The 21,546-nt window shown below is 27.5% G+C and overlaps 2 protein-coding genes and 1 long non-coding RNA gene across 3 annotated transcripts in view; 1 reads left to right on the top strand and 2 right to left on the bottom strand.

The window, feature by feature from the left end:
* The window catches only part of LOC100168206, a 318,228-nt gene extending 314,731 nt beyond the window's left edge, over positions 1 to 3,497 (bottom strand). The window contains exon 1 of the mRNA XM_008186112.3: positions 3,201 to 3,497. The gene's annotated coding sequence lies outside the window, so the exon portion shown is untranslated. The remainder of the gene's footprint in view (positions 1 to 3,200) is intronic.
* Positions 1,064 to 18,704, top strand: LOC115034227. Its single transcript, XR_003839580.1, has 2 exons — positions 1,064 to 1,321; positions 18,561 to 18,704. It is a non-coding gene; the product is annotated as an uncharacterized LOC115034227 (long non-coding RNA).
* LOC100169035 (seipin) lies at positions 17,451 to 20,629 on the bottom strand. Its single transcript, XM_001946445.5, has 5 exons — positions 20,147 to 20,629; positions 18,835 to 18,980; positions 18,505 to 18,707; positions 18,199 to 18,430; positions 17,451 to 18,127 (listed from the first exon to the last, which is right to left on the bottom strand). The coding sequence occupies exons 1-5, from the start codon at positions 20,368 to 20,370 to the stop codon at positions 17,988 to 17,990; spliced, it is 945 nt and encodes a 314-aa protein (XP_001946480.1). The 5' UTR covers positions 20,371 to 20,629; the 3' UTR covers positions 17,451 to 17,987.
* Positions 20,630 to 21,546: the final 917 nt, after the last annotated feature.

Genomic DNA, 21,546 nt, shown 5'->3' with positions numbered 1-21,546 from the left:
TTATGCCTAAAACAAGTTACTCAAATCCTTACCTTTTACGAGTTTATTTAACTTCTCTCAATTATAATATAATGCCTATATATTTTCAAAAATATTTTATTCTAACTATTGAACTAATTAAATCTATATTATAATTAAAGTATTGATTCAAATTACTATTTTTTTCTTAACCATACTAAAATGTTGAAGCTAAAACTAATTAAAAGCCGTTACAGTGGTGAAAGTATTATTATATTTTAATCATTCTTAGTATATAATAATTCAAACTTCCTTATTACATTTTTTTTACAATATTAATTAAATACAAAGGTATATGAACTATAATAAATAATTAAATATTACCAAAATAATAAAGATAATTTGAAGAGATATATTATAAGGAGACAAATTTATCTTTTTATTTTTAAGAAATCTACTACTTTTGATTCTAAGATGGGGGCCAAACAAAATGTTTAAAATGTTCCCCAAGTCTTAAAAAATTATCATTACGCAATCATATAGTTTAGTCTTTAGTATAATATTACTTCAACAAAAATTATTATAGTTTACCTAATTATAGTATATAAATTAAAAATATAATCTAATCAATGGGTATTCAAAATAAATACCACCCACGTAACCACGTTAGAGTGAAAAAAAAGCAAATTTTATTTCGTGCACTAACTTTCAAGATTATTTACATATTTTCTTTGATTTCTTACCAACTATATCAACATCTGAGCGAAGTGCTTACCTTCACGGAACAGGATAATGATTTACTATTCATTTGAAAGAAATGATATAGCATTCATACAATGTATCTGAGTGATGTATATTAATTAACTTTATCTATACAATTTTAAGTTATTTATCAAAATAACAAATGATTAGGTATAGATTTTCAATAGTATATAGCTGATGAATTTTATGTGAATAAACATATATGTACTAAAAATTTTAGTCGAAATCTTCATAATTACAAATTCTATTAAAATAAATAAAATATAATGGTGCTTATAATTAAAAAATTTACTGTATTTTATAGAACATTAAAATGTTATAAATATACTATAATATTGGTGGTGATTTATTAGTTGTAACTATAGTACTAAGTGATGAATTGTTTATTATTAAACATATTGTTTAAAATTTAAAGTTTTAAAACCCAGAATTACACATTTTATCAAAATTTAAAAAAATAACCAAACAGTTTTTCAGAAATCAAGTGTTGGCCACTCGACTCACTTTGCGGTTCATGTCAAAAACAGGATATTTCTGTATTTTTGATATGAATTGGAAATCAATAATTAATCATAGCATCAGAAGGACAATTATTTTGAACGTAGGTAATTTGGTTTATAATGTATACATATAGGTCATAGGACATTTTAATATTTTAAGTTACTCATAAAAAAATTTGTAAATTATGGTTTAAACATATTGTAAGTAGATATTAAATAAAAAAGTAATTCATGTTTGATCAATTTTAACCTTGTATTAAATTGTTAAGTTTTACAATCGTATATATTATCGTCAAAAGAAGGACCTAAGTATAAATAAATAATTCAACTGTTGTGTCTAAGATATGATTTCAAATTTAAAAAAGAACGTCATATCATCATTTTTGTTGAAACTTAGTTGAACAATTTTTAGTTTAGGCTCAAAAATGTACTACATTTAAAAAAAAATACGTATCCTCTAAATAATTAACACTCAAACAAACAATTGTTAAAAATACCATGTATCTACTATTTATTATTATGATTTTCTGAAAAACAAAAAAATATCCATAACATTTTTTGTTAAAAACGGATATGCCTTAAATTTCCGTATTTTTTCGATTATTTTTCCCTGCAAATCGAAAAACTATATTTTTAATGAACTATTTAAATAAAATTAACTATCTTAAAAATTGTGTAGTGAAACTTTTCGATCAATCGTTCCAAAAGATGTATAAATTACTGTTTAAAAATAATAAATACAATTCTTTTAACGCAATTTTCAATTTTAATTGTATATGACTTGAAAACATACCTAATAATAAAATAATCTCTATAAAATTTTGTAAATCCAATAATTGTACATTATTTAATAACATTAACTATAATAACAATAATAATAATAATAATAATAATAATAATTCGTTATGTACTAATTATCATTAATTATCTCCAACCATGTACCTACCTAATAAGTATTTTTTATTATTTTTTTGAGCCAAAGAAAAAAATTGTTTAAACATGGGTATCTGTTTCAATTAAAATGTTTGCAAATCATTGGTTTTCGTCGAGTGTTTTGATATTCCTCGGGGATTCGAATTGGGAAGAACGAAGTTTGGTGGCATAAAAATATGGAACTTATTAAATTATAGAATGCTTATTCCAAATGCAATAAAGAGTCTGTCGTCGTATCTTTTTATAAACAAGAAACTCGTCACGGGGGGTTACTAAATATGAACAAAAAAAATGAAATAAGTTAACTATATACCTAACTAGCGATATTGTCAATACGGTCTGATTACTGATGCAATTATAACGGGTCGCGAGCTTCATTCCGTAGAATCGTATTATTATTATTATTATCGTTATAGTTTAACCTACAAGTCTCCATGTTTCCAGTCATCGGACGTCCCATTGCACGTGTATCCTCGTGGGTTTATGATACAATTTATACATAATAATATGTTAAATATTATACCAATATTACATTAAACTAACTGAGGACGCATATCATTATATTATATTAAATAGACACACTAACAATTAAAATGTACAACTGCCTGAAATGGTCTCATAGAGATTTCGTAAATGTAACGTCTCGTTAAAATTTGGTAGAGGGTCATTATTCGATTTTTAAGAAACTGTTAAATTTTAACGTCTCGAATCCTAAATAACGTTCGCACGATCCGACGTAGGTACGCGAGTGCTTGTAAAATACAATTTTATAAAAAAAAATTTTTTCACATGACTATTATTATAAATGCCTATGGACTGTGCGTAAACATATTATTATAGGTACACTAGTATGTTTGTGGGATGAAGGGGGTGGGGATGGAACAATTCTGTGCAATGAATGTGTGTGTGTGTGTGTGGTTTAGGAGGTGCATAAAGGTGAATATACTTATAATTTATAATATTTATTATACAATAATATAATTATTTATTTGCGATACCGCATAATATCGTATCATAATAACAATGTAATAACAACAATAATATTACCTATATGCAAATATTACGACGACGTCTCGGCGCGGTGCTGGCGCCGCCGGGGTGCAGTAATACCATATACTATTATATTATATTGTAAGAATTATGACATTGTCTTGGCATTAATACAACACTATATAACAATTAAAATAATAATAATACTACTGTATGAATATGTTGTTGTTGCCGTTGTTCGTGACGTTTGCGGCGCGACAGTGTTTCGCGAAGCCAACACGATACGAGGCGCAACGCGTGACTGTCTCGCGGGCGGCAGCGACCACGGTGGTACCGAACGAGCGTATGCGGTTTGCCGTCCGTGCCGCCCTCGCGTTATATACCTTTGAAACTGGCCGCGCAGCCAGGCGGCTTTTCCGGTAACTAATCATTAATTCACTGGGGGAAAAATCAACACCTATTACCGTCAGTTTTCATCCGCCACCGCCGACTTTCCCACACGACGACGACGATGTCGGTTTGTTGTGTATCGCGGAAAACGCGCCGTGTGACGGTCGACGTCTCTCTCTCTCACCTTCTCTCTCTCTTTCTCACACACACAAACACACACACTCACCCTCACTCTCTCTCACACACTCTACCTCTCTCTCGATCACTCGCCCTCGTACCTATTCTTCCCCCCCCCCTGCCCTCCACAACCACGGTGACCCAGTAGTGAGAGGGGGGGGACAAAATAAAAGCACTTTATAAAAGCGGGACACTCACTCGTTTGGTGGCATAAGATGTTTCAAATCCGTTGTAAATATGCCCGTCGACACCACCGCCGCCGACCCAGGACCCAGGATATACGGGAAGCGTGCACGCACAACTACATAATAATAATATGTTGTAAAATACACGCAAACACACATTGACGACCGCAGAATGATGGTAATAATTATAATATTGTTAGTATTACCGTCAAATCGGAGCACGTGCCACTCGCCCACGCAGTCGTTCGTTATTACATAATAAACCATGATGATACAGAGTTGAACGCAATCAGACAACGAGCGACGTTTCTTCTATTCTTTTTTCGTTTAAAAACTTCTGTTCCGCGAAGCCACGTGTTTCCGTCAGCTTATAATAGGTATCTACAGTTCATTCTAATCAACGTAGGTATACAATATCTGCGGCAACCTATGCTTTGATGCGATTTCACGTGTATTATATTCGATACGGACATTTCAAATTTTGATCTACAGAATGCGCGTGATATTTTTCAACAAGTATATTATATAGGTATTCGTAGTTATATGATATAATGTGTATCTACATTCTGTAACGGCGTTGAGAAAGGAAAATTAAAAGTTTAATTAATAATGTTATGCAGGTATCCTGCAGTGAGGGGTAAATTATAGCCAGTGGAGTGTATGCCACGAGGTATCATGCCAGGGGTGGATTTATAGGAGGGGGAGGCGACGTGGCAATTACCCTCCCCCTTGGGCTTTTTTATAGTTAATTTCACGATATGGTCACTTCCGATCTTTGATTAAGAAATTGTTGAATCTTTATTTTAGGGCATTTAATGCGGGCATTGGCCACCAGGCGTGCTAAGAAGGCCGATTCTTTAAATAATTATATGTAACGATATACGCATTAAGACTTAGGAATGAACGTAGATAACTTCCAAAGCGATTTTTTGTATTTTTTGCTCAACTTGGTAGGTTTTAAAAGAACCCAATCATTTTGAAGTTTTTTGACCATAACTTACAAATTAAGTTTGAACGATTTTTTTTTAAAGTAACATCAAATTAAGAATGCAAAACATACATTTTGAAGAAAAAAAGTCTAAAAAAAACTCTTGGGAGCTAAACTACATTTATGCCAAACTTAAATTTGTACCTACCTTTGGATTTTAAACTCGATAATTGTGTGTACTTACTCAGAAAAGTCGGATCTATAAACTGTAACAATTATTTAATCAATCATATTAATTACAATAATTATTAATCTATATGTGCCATTTGTTCAGAGTATTTAAACTGAACCTAAATTTTCATACAAGTTAATTATTAATATATCACTCAAAAATATTCCTACTCACCACTCCCTTAAACAACCTTCAGATTCGCCCCTGGATCATGTGTATATCTATTACGAGATGCGATACCACAAGACGCACGCATAAGGTGTCCCTTAGGAGTTCGGGTAATCACCAGTTATTATATTTTTTAAGTTTACAAGATTACTATAGATAGGAATAGAAATAAAATATTATAGATATGGAGGTGGACAGCCAAAAACAATGGTTGTCATTTAACATTTTGTTTCACCGTGGTCTATTGAAATATTCGGGAAATTTAGCCCTAAATGTTTATCATTATAACAACTTTTGTATTTATGTCTAATTAAGTATAATAATGTTTGATCAAATAAAAAAATTACTACCTATGTTACCTATCTACTTTATAAGTACCATTTAGGTACTATAGGTACCATTTATAGGTTTAGGCTACACAGAGTGTTAATCTTATAGAAACTATATGTAGGTAGCCTTAATTCAAAATGAATTGCAAACATTTTGGTGAAGTTTTTTACTGTAATATATGACTAATTACCAGCCATTTATCAAGATTTACAAAATAAAAAAAGGGCAAGTACTATGTACTATGTACTAAGCCTATGTACTATGCTGATGTAAAAATACATTAGGTATCTAGTGACCTTGTCACTATACTTCGTCATTGAATAGGTCACTGTAGAAATTTGTAATGGATATATCATGTATACAATTTGAATCCAATGACAATTGACAAGTGATTGTATAGGAAGAACGATTCTGATTCGACAGCTCTATCAACCTATATTACAAACTACTAAGTATATTGTATTATATATTTAGGTATATTACAATTAGAGTAATTCATTTTACTACGATAGGCGTTAATGTGTTCTATGGTATTATCAGGCAATAGTCCATAAGTTAAAATGAATCTAAAATTCAATATTTTTAAAATATCATTGGGTATAGGTAATAAAATATAATAATACATGTACTTACCTACAAGTTTCAAATCTCCAACAAATTATGTGTGAGCTTGTATTAAATTGTCAAGCTTTTTTTACCGAGACTAAAAATAACAAAATAAAAAAAATTCTAAGTTTCAAATACGATATAATCAGCTTGAAATGTATATTAGTACAATATTTTTAAAATGTCTTTGAGTACGGAAAATGTAGGCATTAAATTTATAAATTTAAACAACAGTGGAATGTTTCAAGTTTATACGATTAATATTCTAGTTCAATTAGGTACATATTGAAAAAACTGAAATTGTTTAATGATAAAATGATTTACAAGGGACATGGTCATTCTGAAGAAGGGGGACAAAACGGTAAACTACCCCCCTCCCTATAGGTTTTGGATTCTGTTTGCCCAAACATTTATTTTATATATTTCAACATAATATCATTAATGTAAAATATAATTTGTTTATTTTAGACATATATAATATTATGGTATTATAATATATTAAAGTTAAGAGTAAAGTTATTTTAGATTCTAAGCGGAGTGATAAATGTATATTGATTTTACAATGATGTATTTTTTATTTGGTTTTTTTTTTTATTGTTGTGTCTGTCATCATCATTTGGGGCAGTAGCACTCCTTCGATTTTCTTCAACAGTATATTGTTTGATGGGAAAGTGAATCTAGTTGCTGCATACAGGAGGTCAAAATTTAAAATTCCCAATTTGGGACTTTTGGCCACTATTATAGTCTCTAATTAATGTATATGTGTAAGTATATATACTTTGAGTATTTTATCTTTTTTAGATCTTACATAGGCCTAACTATACAAAATTATATGTTAGCTTTTAATATTCGAAATCCCATCGATTGTTTGTGATTCATTTATAGTTGTATTTTAGATTCTGAGTGGAACGATGAATGTATTGATTTTACAATGATGTGTGTTTTTTTTTTTTGTGTCTGTCATCACCTTTTAGGACAGTAAAAGTGCTTGGATTTTCTTCAACAGTACATTTTCTGATAGGAAAGTGAATCTAGTTGGTACATTGGGGGGTCAAAAGTAACATTTTTCCAATAGTTTTCAAAAGCGCCGTGAAAAACAAAAGAAAAATTAAGGAAAAACTGGAATTTTTACGCAAAATCTGTTTTCGAGAAAATTAATTTTGGTTTTTGGTGTAAGTTTAAAACGAATGACTGTAGATACATGCAATTTTAACTGGTTGTTTATATTTCCATTTTCTATACATGATAAAATTTTCAAAATATTTTTAGAGCACTTTACGGACAATTTCAGTTTCCAATTTAATTAGTTTTTCTTTCTATGAATGTCAATAAAACTTTATTTGTTGAGTAAAAATACTTGACAATTTAATACAAGGCTTCTACTATATTGTTACAATGACATTTGAAAAATATTAAAAATCCTTAGTCACAGTTTTTTTTTATTAGCATTTAAAGTTTAAAAATTGACAAAATATGGAAAAATCACGAAAATTACCTAATTATTTTGAGTTTATAATTCGTAAAAATTTTTCTTTTTAGAACTAAGATTTTAAAATGTAATACAAAATTCCTTATATCTACCTTTATCAAAAAAAAAATGTCTAGAAGAAACTCAAATTAAATTTTTATGAGCGTTTGAAATTCATATTTTTACAACATATTTTGGTATTCACTCGATTTCTTACGTAACGATTTTCTTATTTTGTTGTAATTAAAAAACGAATGACTGTAGAAACTTGAAAATTTCACTGAATGTTTATATTAGCATTTTATATATACGATAAAATTTTGAAAATATTTTGACTCTTTTTGAGCTATTTACGGACATTGTAAGTTTTCAATTTTTTTAGTATTTTTTCAATAAATATCAATAAAGTTTTATCTATTGGGCCAATAAGTGTAAAAAATTAATAAAAGGCTCCTGATACATTGTTACATAACAGTTGAAAAATATTAAAAATACATAGGCACAATTTTTTTTTATAAGCATTTGAAGTTAAAATTTTGACAAAATTTATCAAATTTATAATTGAATAATTATTTTGTAGTTAAAAATGTATAAAATGTTCAACTTTTATATCTAAGGATTGAAAATTTAAAACAAGATTTCACGTAAATATTTAATTCTGTTACCAAAAATTCTAAGAAATACATAAGCACAGTTTATTTTTATAAAAATTTTAAGTTCAAATTTGGACGAAATTACATATTAAAAAACCTGGAATAACTATTTTAGTTATTTTGTTGTGATTGTATAATATTATTTGTGGGTACTTAAAACTTCTAAAGTATACTATTATGTATCTATGATAGTACCACGGTTTGTTGTTGATGTATAACGCGTTACCTAATGGATATTGCGATATGATAAATTTGGAATTTATTATAGATATTTATTATAGGGCAACATTTTTTTTAATACCATAGATAAGTATACCTATAATAGATATGTCTAATACCTAGACTGACAAACCGTCTCCGCTCAGAATCGTTTTTCTTATACAGTGATATTATATCATTGAATTCAAATTTAATACTATCCATTATATAATGACCCACTTGTAACCTACTATACAGCAGAGCGACATCCACTTACCCACCTTTTTTTTTTTTTATTTTAGTTCTTTAATTTTTGTGTCTGTCATCACCGTTTGGGGGAGTAACACTGCTTCAATAATCTTTAACAGTATCTTGTTCGATGGGAAAGTGAATCTAGTTGTTGCATTCAGGAGGTCAAAGTTTAAAATTCCCAATAGTTTTCAAAAACGCCGGAAAATTTTTATGCAAAATCGGTTTTTGAAAAAATCGATTTTGGTTTATGGTGCAACTCTTAAACAAATGACGTATACACATGACATTTTCACTGGTTGTTTATATTCACATTTTCTATACACAATAAAATTTTCAAAATATTTGGATTTGTTTGAACTGTTTACGGATATTTTCAGTTTCAATTTTTTTTAGTTTTTTTCTATGAATGTCAATAAAATTGTTTTTAGTCGGTAAAAAAAAGTTTGACAATTTAATATAATTTTTCTAATATATTTTAACAGTAACAATTGAAAAATATAACACATAGTCACAATTTTTTTTTATACCCATTTAAAATTCAAATTTTGACAACATACGTAATAATCACGAAAATATGCAAATTATTTTGAGTTAGAAATTCATAAAAAATTTTCTTTTTAAATCTAAGATTTTAAAATGTAATAGAAGATTCCTAATAAGTTTGTCTACCTTTATCAAAAAAAAAAATGTCTTCAAAAAAGTCAAATTACATTTTTATGAGCGTTTGAAGTTGACATTTTTTATATTATTACAACTTTGAATATTCACTTGATTTCTCATGTAACGATTTTCTTATTTTGTTATAATTCAAAAATGAATAACTGTTTTGAATAAAATTTGAAAATATTTTGACTTGTTTTGAACTGTTTACGGACATTTTCAGTTTTTAATTATTTTAGGTTTTTTTCCATAACTGTCAATAAAATTTTATTTGTTGGTTAAAAAAGCGTAAAAAATAATACGAGGCGCCTGGTATATTTTTATACTATACAAGATGAAAAATATCAAAAATACAATATATTCGCAGTTTTTATTTATAATTATTTAAAGTTTGAATTTTCACATGATTAATGAAATATTCAAATTGTATAGTCAAGGATTATTGATTTATTTTGATTGAACATTTAAACAAGGTTAAACGTAAATTGGTTATATTATATAAATTACTTTATTCACAATAATATCCTCAAATATACTTAGTAATATCATAAGCTGACTGACCGTCTTCGCTAAGAATCATTTTCTTATGCAATGATATTACCTATATCTTTGAATTCCAATTTAACATCAAATTACAGTGCCCGACTGAACAGCAGAGCGATACCCCACTTACCAGCCTTTTTTTTAAACTTATGTTTTCCTCCTAGAATTGCTATCAATCGCTATCAAAACAACTTAAGAGAAACCAGGTATGTTCAACCTATTTTATCGAGTGAACAATTTTTTACTGAGAATCATTTTTGTTAATGATATAGAATTTTGTCGAAATTCTAATATTAGACAATTATAAAAAATTATTGTGGATTCAACTTTTTTTGCAAAATTGCATTTTTAACAACTTTTTTGGGACTTTGTATTAAATTTTCAAGTTTTTTAATAAAAAAATTATTCATCGACTATAATTGAAAAACGTCAAAATATTTCTTGAATGTATAAACAAAAAAAAAATCAAAAATTTAAATGTTTGCACCTAAATAGTTCAAAATGTGTCATAATATTTTGAGTCTTATTAAGTAATAAAGTATATAAAATTATAAAATAACCATTTGGTGTACATTTAAAGTATCTAGAGTTATTCGTTTTAGAATAACAATAAAATAAGAAAATAGTTTCAAACGCTCATACAAAATTTAATTGATTTTCCGCTAGATGTTTTTTTTTTACTATTATAAACAAATACATTATGAGAAATCTTGTATAAATTTTCAAATCATAGATATAAAAGTGTAACTTTTATGAACTTTCCAACTCTAATAATAGCTTGCAAAATGTTCGTGATTTTTAGGAATTTTTTCATAATTCTAACTTCAGATCACGGTTTAAAATAGTTGCGCGTCGACGTATGTTAAGTTTAATGACTAAGTGACCGTGCTATGTTCTCATATGAATTTACCGACAGTTAATGCCATCTAGCGTCGAATTCTTTATGTTTTAGTAAACTTTGCTCAGCTAAAAACAGCAATTGTATTTTACAATGTATTTTTTAATATTATGTTTATTTACTGTTTCTAAAATCTCATAGTTAGCTCAACTATTCATGACCACTAGATCACGTTAAGGACTAATACATTTACATTAGCACTTTCTCCTGCCACTATTTATCGTTCGGCCATCATTCCGTCTTTACCTACCCAAAGGTCACGTACGGCCATCGAGGATAATGCCATAAATGGTGCCTCGATATTTGGAGGTTATTTTTGGAATTTTTTTTCTTCTAAAAGGGGGCCCTCAAACCAGGGAGTAAAAGCGGTTTATAAACCGGGTAACCCGATAAAAATCGAAACCATTTTTAGACATGAAACCCGGACCTGAAAATAAACAAAACAGTTTTCAGACACGAAACTTATTCAGAAAAATCTTGAAACCATTTTTGAACATTAGGTACTAAGACCAGTACTCACAAAAAAATCTACTACATACTTACTAGTTACTATAGTTACTATAAATGTATTAGTGTATTACCAATTTACCATTTTTAATAAGTTCATCTTTACTACATCTCTATTTTATAATAAGTTGTTTAAGAGGACGTGATAACAGCATGTGTTGCCTTCATCTTACAAGTACGTTACATACCAAATTGTACGCTCAGCAGAACATGTGTAGCTCTATTAGTTTAAAAATTAGAGTGAATTGACCTCTTAGAAGATTTAAAGATAAGGTTATTATCTAGACAATCTCAACGGATTTTTATTAAAATGTTATTGTAAAGCGAGTTATGAATATTTTAAAATGTACAAATAATTTACAATTTTAAAATAAATCACAAACAATCGATGGGATTTCGAATATTAAAAGCTAACATATAATTTTGTATAGTTAGGCCTATGTAAGATCTAAAAAAGATAAAATACTCAAAGTATATATACTTACACATATACATTAATTATAGACTATAATAGTGGCCAAAAGTCCCAAATTGGGAATTTTAAATTTTGACCTCCTGTATGCAGCAACTAGATTCACTTTCCCATCAAACAATATACTGTTGAAGAAAATCGAAGGAGTGTTAGGTACTGCCCCAAATGATGATGACAGACACAACAATAAAAAAAAAAAACCAAATAAAAAATACATCATTGTAAAATCAATATACATTTATCACTCCGCTTAGAATCTAAAATAACTTTACTCTTAACTTTAATATATTATAATACCATAATATTATATATGTCTAAAATACACCATTTATATGACATTAATGATATTATGTTGATATAAATATAAAATAAATGTTTGGGCAAACATATTTAAACTGGTAATTTATGTTCTCTACTAGTACCTACCTAAAACGGGTGGTTAATGACGAATAATAAATAAATAATACAATTTTCTGGAAAAATATGCGTGCGGTATTTTGAAATATTGTAGAAACATTGTGAAAAAGGTGGGTAAGTGGATGTCGCTCTGTTGTACAGTAGGTTACAAGTGGGTCACTGTATAATGGATAGTATTAAATTTGAATTCAATGATATAATATCACTGTATAAAAAAAACGATTCTGAGCGGAGACGGTATGTCAGTCTAAGTATAGGTAAGACATATTATATACTTATCTATGGTATTAAAAAAAATATTGCCCTATAATAAATATTAAATATCTATAATAAATTCCAAATTTATCATATCACAATATCCATTAAGTACTTATAACGCGTTATACATCAACAACAAACCGTGGTACTATCATAGATATAATATATTAGTATACTTAAGAATAGTTTCAAGTATTACCCACGAATAATATTATACAATCACAACAAAATAACTAAAATAGTAATTTCGTCCAAATCTGAACTTAAAATGATTATAAAAAATAAAAATAAACTTTGTTTCTTTATTTTTTAGATTTTTTGGTAACAGAATTAACTACTTACGTGGAATCTTGTTTTAAATTTTCAAGCCTTAGATATAAAGTTGAACATTTTATAAATTTTTAACTACAAAATAATTATTCAATTTTAAATTTGGTAAATTTTGTCAAAATTCGATCTTTAAATGCTTATAAAAAAAATTGTGCCTATGTATTTTTAATATTTTTCAACTGCTATTGTAACAATATATCAGGAGCCTTTTATTAAATTTTTTCACTTTTTAGCCCAACAAATAAAACTTTATTGATAGTTATAGAAAAATAACTAATAAAATTTAAAACTGACAATGTACGTAAAACAGCTCAAAAAAAGTCAAATTATTTTCAAAATTTTATCGTGTATGGAAAATTAAAATATTAACGTTCAGTGAAATCTTCAAATATCTACAGTCATTGGTTTTCTAATTACAATTAAATAAGAAAATTGTCACATGAGAAATCGAGCGAATATCAAATGTTGTAAAAATATAAACTTCAAACGCTCATAAACATTTAATTTGACTTGCTTGTAGACATTTTTTTTTTTTTTTGAAAATAGTAGACAAGCTTATGAGGAATCTTGTACTACATTTTCAAATCTTAGATTTAAAAAGAAAATGTTTCATGAGTTTCATGAGTCTCAAAATATATGTAAATATATGTATTATAGCCTGCTTAGTTCATTGTTGTTCTGACTATGGATCCCACTCTCCGCCATGCATGCCCTGCCCAGCCGCCCTGGTTAATATTTAAATATTAGAATTGTTAAATAGGTATCAAAAATGTTTTTATTAGATGTTTATTAAAACACAGAGTTTCGCACTATAATCCAGAACGAGCTTCAAAAATCATAGTGTCGTGTTGTATTCTTCACAATATCTGTATCAATACAAATTTGCCCGGTCCTGAGAGAGATGATCCTCTAGACATTGATTTTGGTATATATGTGGTGTCATTGTTCCAGAATTATATCCTACAATTAATCCTAGACTTGCTGAAGGTCGATTACTTGAAAGAAAATTTTTTTTTTCAATCATAATTTTATAATTAAAATATAAAAATTAACATTATTAGGTACAAAAACCAACATTTATAGTTACATGTTAACTATGATTAGTTTTAGAACCTATGGAGTAAATAATTTCAAATAATGTTCATTCACCAATATATTTAATATGTAATAAGCATTAGCAAAAATTAAAGTTTTCAACTTGTTGTCTTTATATTTAAAAAATCAAAGTATAACTTCAATGATATATTAAAATTTTAAAGTTTGAAATCTAAATCACGACACAAATAATACATCCATCCAAGAAATTCACCCAGCTTAACTGAATTTGTTTTGTTAATTGTTCATATACATTATACAGTATACAGTTTACACTTTATACAGTAAGCCCTTTTGAATTACAAAAGTAGTTGTTATGTATGTTACCTAATTAATATTTATAATATTATGTAATCGGTATCGACGATAGCGCGTCAGCGTGATACTGCGATAACCGTTCATATTATTATAATAAACAGTCTTAATTAGATCGCACTCGCTGTATGCTAACCTAACCTTTGGATCGCCTGAAATACTTGTGTGTGATAACGGACCGCCGTTCGGTTCAAAAGAATTAAAAACATATTGTATTAATAATAGTATAAGGTTATTACATTCTCCACCGTATAATCCGGAGTCAAACGGTTTGGCGGAGAGAGGGGTACAAACTATTAAGAAGATATTAATTAAGTCACTGTGTAATGAGAGAGAGATCACGAGAATGCAATCGAAAATAGACGATGTATTATTGTCTTATCGAAATACACCATCAGCTGACACAGGTTAGGTAGTAGTAGTTACCTAGTTTATACTTTGTAACTCAAAAATCAATAATTGAAGATACCAATAATCGATACGTCAATCGAGGTGACTTGAAACGATTTTGACATACTTCTTAGCATAATGAGCTTAAAAAAAATCACACTGACTACTGAGCTACAAAAATTATATTTATTTCCGCATACGTCTAATGAATAGAATAAAACCTTCAATTTAGTTTTAGAGTAAGTATAGATTAAAACCAAGTTTTCACAGTTTTCGTATATAAATAAATTAAAGGTTCAGAACTTGACTTGTTGCACTAAAAATTATCGAAATATGCAGTCAAAATTCTCAAAATATGCTTAAATATAATATTATATAATATAATATAAATATAATATTATGTACTATGTAGTAACATTTTTATATTATTTTTTAAAAATCATAGAACATAGGTATTGCAATTTTGGTAATAAAAAACTAAAAATAAGTAGGTATATAAACCTTATAAATAAATATTTAAATAATAACTTAATTTTTAAAAATACTGGCATACTATACTAGGTTAAAAAATAAGTAGGTAATAACGAATAGGTAACGTAATATGCGAACACCGTGATAAACGAACACGTACTGATGTTCATTCATTCGTACAATCTACAATCTAGATGTCAATTATAGTTTAAACACAGTATTTAGTCACAAAGAGACTTATAAAATCTTAGATATGAGAACATAGGGCCAACTGTAGCCAAGCTCCATCAACAATTTTAACAGCCCTCCACACATCCCAAACATTTACTTAATTTTGTTAAGCTTATTCGATTTTATAATAGTAGGTATGGTATTAGGCTTCGGCCTCCTCAAATCTCAAAATTATCGCCTATTGTACCTAATTAAACATAATATTTTTAAAGATATTTTTCAATGTTATCCAAATATAATTTTTCCCGACAATTGTATGTACATTTAAGTTGAAAAGTACACAAATATGCAAATTCAAACTTTGTATTTAATTTCGCCATTTCATAAGACAAATTTATAACTTACAAGCAGTCCCAAATCCTATAAACAATATATTTATTAGGAGGAAAAATGTCAATGGTGGGGACTGGGGGGTTCAAACACCCAAAACCACCCCTGGCTACGCCACTGTAAGTGTAAGTAAATTATTAATTTTAGGAGTTCTAGAGTGATATTGTATTTACATAAATTATTACCATGTATTACTATTTATCATTTGTAACATATATTTTATAAAATAAATATAATTTTGTTTATTCATTTTCCAATATGTTGTTTAAATTATTCTATTTCCAATATAAGGATAAAAAAATGGTATTACTATAATTATTGGAAATGTAAAATCGATTGCTTATTATCGATGGTAAAATTTCAGTTCGATATAGATAGGTAGTTATAACGACAACCATATTGTAGAGCCACTATCAAATATTTTTACAGAGTACAGAAGTTGCCCAACTGTCTTCTGGGCTCTGGCTTCTATTTAATTTTTTTTTAGGGTATGTCATGAACCATGATGGAATATGACATGCATTTTATATTTCCGTCTCTCACAGGTACGCCATACCTGCTATATTATATTTTTGTTTGAAAAATATAATATTATATATATAACCAATATGGAAGTATGATTAACTTAAAAAACTAGTTAAACAATTAATTATTATTTTCAAATTTTTAGGAATTTAAAAAACGTATAATATTTTAATTTTAGTTCATCAGTCTCCAATAGTAAAAACTTTAACAATTAATTAACAACACATTGTTATACTATTGTTATTATAATACTGTCCATTTAGCAAGTTATTGTATTCATACTGTCTTCATATCTTCATGTACAAGCTACATATAGCAACGGAAGTATAGTTAGTATAACTAGCCACTAATGATATTAATAAATTATTAATTGCTACGCACTCGCGTCACCTACTCTTAATTTTAATTATAATTTATATTAAAATTGAATTTCTTAAAAATCCACTTCATGTCCCTTACACTTTAAAATTCCAAGTCAACATTATTTATTTATCTACTAAATAGTATAAAAACCAATACAAAAGAAAACTTCTCTATTAAAATAGGTTATAAAATACATTAAATAGCTGTACAACATAGTAATTGTTAAAATAGTAAGTTGCACATATTGTACCACTTTGACAACACCAATAAATTAATGTAAATACAGGGATTTTCAAGACTTTGCTCAATTAAAAATTGATGGCGCTCAGCAACCGTAAATTAGTAATTACAAGTAAATAACCAACGTACTTATATACTAATGTAATAATAAGGTAATTGTGTTTATTTTTGTTGTCTTTCATTAACAATAAACGTATCTTAATTGTGAGTGTCTGTAAAACACTAATATAAAAATACTGTATTTTGAATACCGTATTGATGTATTCAGGATACTTAGTGCGTCATACTAAACATTTGTAACACTCTATATTAAAACTTAAATGTTTCAAGAATATTTTCTACATTTTTGTATTAATATATCAATTTATGTTTCAACAAATTTTTGAAATCAAATAAAGTCTCGATTTTCTCTATGTAATATGTACTTAAAAATCTTTTACAGTTGAGTGACAAATGAAATTTCTTAAAATACAAAAAAGTACTGAAGAACTTTAAAGTAATTATGCAAATTGCAAAATGGACAAAAAATACATATTATATTTTGTAAAAGATTTCTGTCATTATTTTATCAAGCACTAAAAATATTACTTGGAGCAAAGTTTATATGAAAGTATATTAACTTAAAAGCATTGTGGCATTTGTTTAACAATAAGATAAAATAATTTATAAATAAAATTTGAATATATTACTTCAATTTTTTATTTCTTATACATTTTTTAGAAACGCATAAAAAAAGCATTTTTTTTTCACATTATTCAAATGTATGGCAAAGTAACTAGAGCTTACATTTTCCTGTGTTTATAGGTACATATTGCAATATAAATAGTAAATGTTTCAAAATTTATAATTATATAGGTATTATAACAACAATAGAATTTGGTAACTACAATGGGATATAAAACTAAAAAAATAATATTCTCTAATCACTTAACAAACAAATAATTAAAACAAAATAAAGAAAGGAATAATAATAAAGTATTATACACATTAATCTTAAGTATAATATAAAATGCTTAATAAACCACCATAGAGACAGTTGAATAGTCTATACTCTATATTTTTCTGGTACCCATCAGTTTTAAATATAAAACCGATTACAAAAATATTATAGGTACAAAGATGAAAGAGCTTTGCTAATCTATAAATTATTAATAACACTATTATCAGGTTGTGACAAATAAAAATATTTCTAGTTAGAAATACGATTATCAACTATTGCTCAGGAATCATTAGGCTGGATGATGAAAAACTATAAGGAAGAAAGTCTTTTTTAGATAAATCATCTGATATTTCGGAATCATCTTCTGAATCAAATTCATCCAAGTGTCCGATGCCTGTTCGTCCCAAAAGATCTGCAAATAAATACAAATTTAAAATACTAATGAACAAAAATAAAATCATTTTGAAATGATTAATTATTTACCATTTGGTTCACTTCTATAAACTTCGGGTCCATATATATGTCGCCATGACATTGAAAACACAAAAAAAACAAAAAGGAGATTTGATCCAATTCCTAGACAAGCCGATACTATCGGCCAATGAAACATGAGGTATCGTAAACCACCCAGGTTAGCAATGATGTTTATCTTGGCAGAATAAATTTGAATATCATGATTTAACATCTCGAAGTATATGTCTGTAACTGGATGTAACTAATAGATAAAATGTATAATATAATATAATAAAATGTTAATTCAAAACTATGCCAAAAAAAAAGTATAAGTACTTGATCTTCTTCAAAATCTGTATACATTTCTAACTGGATTATTTGTTTTTCTGCAGACAATCCTGCCAGGTAAAATGGTGCCATAAACAATGTATGAACAGCACGATACAGTTGGCTCATGTACCTTAATCTACTGGATCGACATGAAGACGATACAAGATAGCCGAATTTGTCACTCAAACGAACACAGAGCATAAACATTCCTTAAATAAAATTAAAGCAATATTTAATTATTTTGTAATGATTCAAGGGGAAGGATCATCCCATTACAAAGGATAAAATATTAAAATATATTTAAAAAACATATATTAGTTTTCACAGTCAACTCACCAATTTCTTCATTAACCGGTGATTCTGGTAGCTCAACATAAACAGTAATTTTGTATTTTTGACCAATCATTAATAACTGGTGGCTTTTGGTTAACTGAACATGTGCTGAAGGGTAATCACATAAACCTTTATTGCTGTAACAGGATCTGAAATCAAAATGATATACAAATTATTTATAATCTAAACCCTATAGAAATGTAATAACATTTAAATTAATGTACGTAAATATAAAAAAATTATAATAATAGGTAGATAAAATACATATTATTATCTATACGTCATGTTTTTCTGTAGGAACCAAATTTATTTACTCTTCATAAATTGTCTATATTTTGTTTTAAAAGTATTCAAATATTAAAAGTGTATCCACCTAATTCTATTCATTGTGATTAATATTATAACTTAATAATTGACTAAATACTTTCATAAATAAATTATATTCATATTTTCTTTTAGACAAATAAAATTTTTTTTTTTTTTAATTATTAATTTTTATTAATATCATGTATAATATTAAAATTAGATATCAAGCAGATAAGTGTTTCTATTTTGTTTCCAGTAAATTTTGTTTTTATCTTAAATAGCTGGTCTGCGTATACTATCAAATAGGTGTTTAAGTAAAATGAGTCAAGAGTCATTATGAACTTTCAATGATAATAGTTATTAATAATTATAAAATATAATGTTTTTTATGTTACTAATTATAGTTAGTTAAGAAATTAATTTAAAATGTATAATGATGATATAACTTTCTATAATAATAACAATTATATTTGTATTATAACTTATAATTGAGTTTTTATAATATTATATTACAAATTGTGGTACAATATAAATTAGTGTTTAAAAAGTATTCAAATATTAAAAGTGTACCTATTTAATTATATTCATTGTGATTGATATTATAACTTAATTGATACTTAATTAATAAATTAATTAACTAATTTAATTCAGACCAGCTATTTAAGATAAAAACATAATGTACTAGACATTGATAATACAATTATTTGGGCTGCACCTATTTTGTATACAGACTAAAGTTATCTAAAATTTGTAAATAATTTATAAACACTTAGCCTTTTGACACTGAGACATTTAATGTTTATTAAACTTTGTATCAAGGGGATTTTCTCCAACCTATCATTGTATAGAGGGGCAAGCTGTTTGAATGATTTTGGCCATTTAGGTAATTACCATTCTTTTACAATTAGCAATTTGAGTAGATTATCAGTTATGTAAAAGAGCATACAACTAATAAATATTATGCACATTTCACAATAAGAAAGACAAGATATTATAAATCAATACTCACTTGAATTGCATGTGAATCGGACGGCTGAACATGAGAGAAGGCATGTACGCATAATAGAATGCAATGTACAGAAATATGGACACCCATACGATGGTAACGATAATCATTGAGAATAACCCACCCTTGTAAGTTGTGTCCAGCAAACTGTTAACAAGGTTAGAAGCCATATCTACTGTTTTTTCGACCTTCTTGTCTACAATTCTCTTTAACCCAAACATTTTCATTGTATCCGACGGGTTTGTAATCTATTACTCTAATTTTTGGTTATAACTTATGATTGCAATAGGCAAAAAAAGCAACAAGTTGTACGTACTCTAGCGCGTTCACACCACACACACTATTGTAATAGTGTTATTTATTATATTATATGGAGTCTACATAATGTATAACGGTTGGGCAACTTAAAACGATATCGGTAATTAATTGTAATAAATAATAATGATTGATGAGCGATGATACACATTAAACACTGTTATTACGACTAAAATTATGAAAAACGACAGGTTTAAAATAAAATTGATAACGGCTCGACAGTCGGCGGCAGCAAGACGTATCGGAGATTACGGCTGCCGTGCTAGTGTGTGTGCGTAGTCTACTCTATGACGTTAGCGTGTGAGAAAAGGCGTGATAAAGGTTAATAAACGGAAGGTATAGATCAAAACGATAGTAATAAAATCGGTTTTTCCGAATTGCTTGCGAAAATCATTATCTAGGTCGAATTGCGTGCGTAGTTTTTTGTTTTTCGTGACTGAGCTGATTTTCGAGCGGATTAGTGTACCGACTAACCAAGTTAGTTCGGTAAGATTTAAAATTCAGTAAACATTTTCTTTATTATATAATACACATATTAATAACAAATAAATATAGATTATGTTGTACAAAATAATAATGAATTATAGCCTATAGGTAGGTATATAATATGTATTAGATATTATATATTATATTGTATTAGATATTTTTTTTATATTTTAAATAGGTGTTGTTGAATTCTTTAAATGTTTATAATACATTAATACCTATAGGCTATAATATATTAATGAAATAGACGTTTCATGTAGGTAAGTATAGTATAAATTGTAAAGGTACGATTGAAAGTCATAGGTTTTTTTTTTTGTATATCGGCCATCATCTTTTGGGACACCCGTAAATTAGTATAATCTCATAAAACGATTTTCTATTTTTGTTATTCAAAAACTATTAACCTACGTAGGACGTAGGTAGGTACTTGTCAAAAATTAAAGTCGTAAGTTAAAAAATCACGATAAAAACATTATTAAAAACATAGCTTAAAAATAGATCAAAAATTGTCAATTCAGTGCCAAAAGTGGACAAATCAAAAAATCAGTCAAAAATATTGATTTCAATTTTTAAAAAAATTACACCTACACAAAAAAACAAAT

The sequence above is a fragment of the Acyrthosiphon pisum genome, chromosome X, assembly GCF_005508785.2.
Source record: "Acyrthosiphon pisum isolate AL4f chromosome X, pea_aphid_22Mar2018_4r6ur, whole genome shotgun sequence".
In the NCBI taxonomy this organism is placed as follows: domain Eukaryota; kingdom Metazoa; phylum Arthropoda; class Insecta; order Hemiptera; family Aphididae; genus Acyrthosiphon; species Acyrthosiphon pisum.
This window is presented reverse-complemented; position numbering and strand designations above follow the sequence as displayed.

Coding starts and splice junctions, on each gene's coding strand:
- LOC100169035 (XM_001946445.5), bottom strand. CDS start 20,370: ATGAAAATGTTTGGGTTAAAGAGAATTGTAGACAAGAAGGTCGAAAAA. Junction 18,708..18,834: donor ACCGGTTAATGAAGAAATTG/GTGAGTTGACTG, acceptor ATTTTATTTAAG/GAATGTTTATGCTCTGTGTT. Junction 18,128..18,198: donor TTATAGAAGTGAACCAAATG/GTAAATAATTAA, acceptor ATTTATTTGCAG/ATCTTTTGGGACGAACAGGC.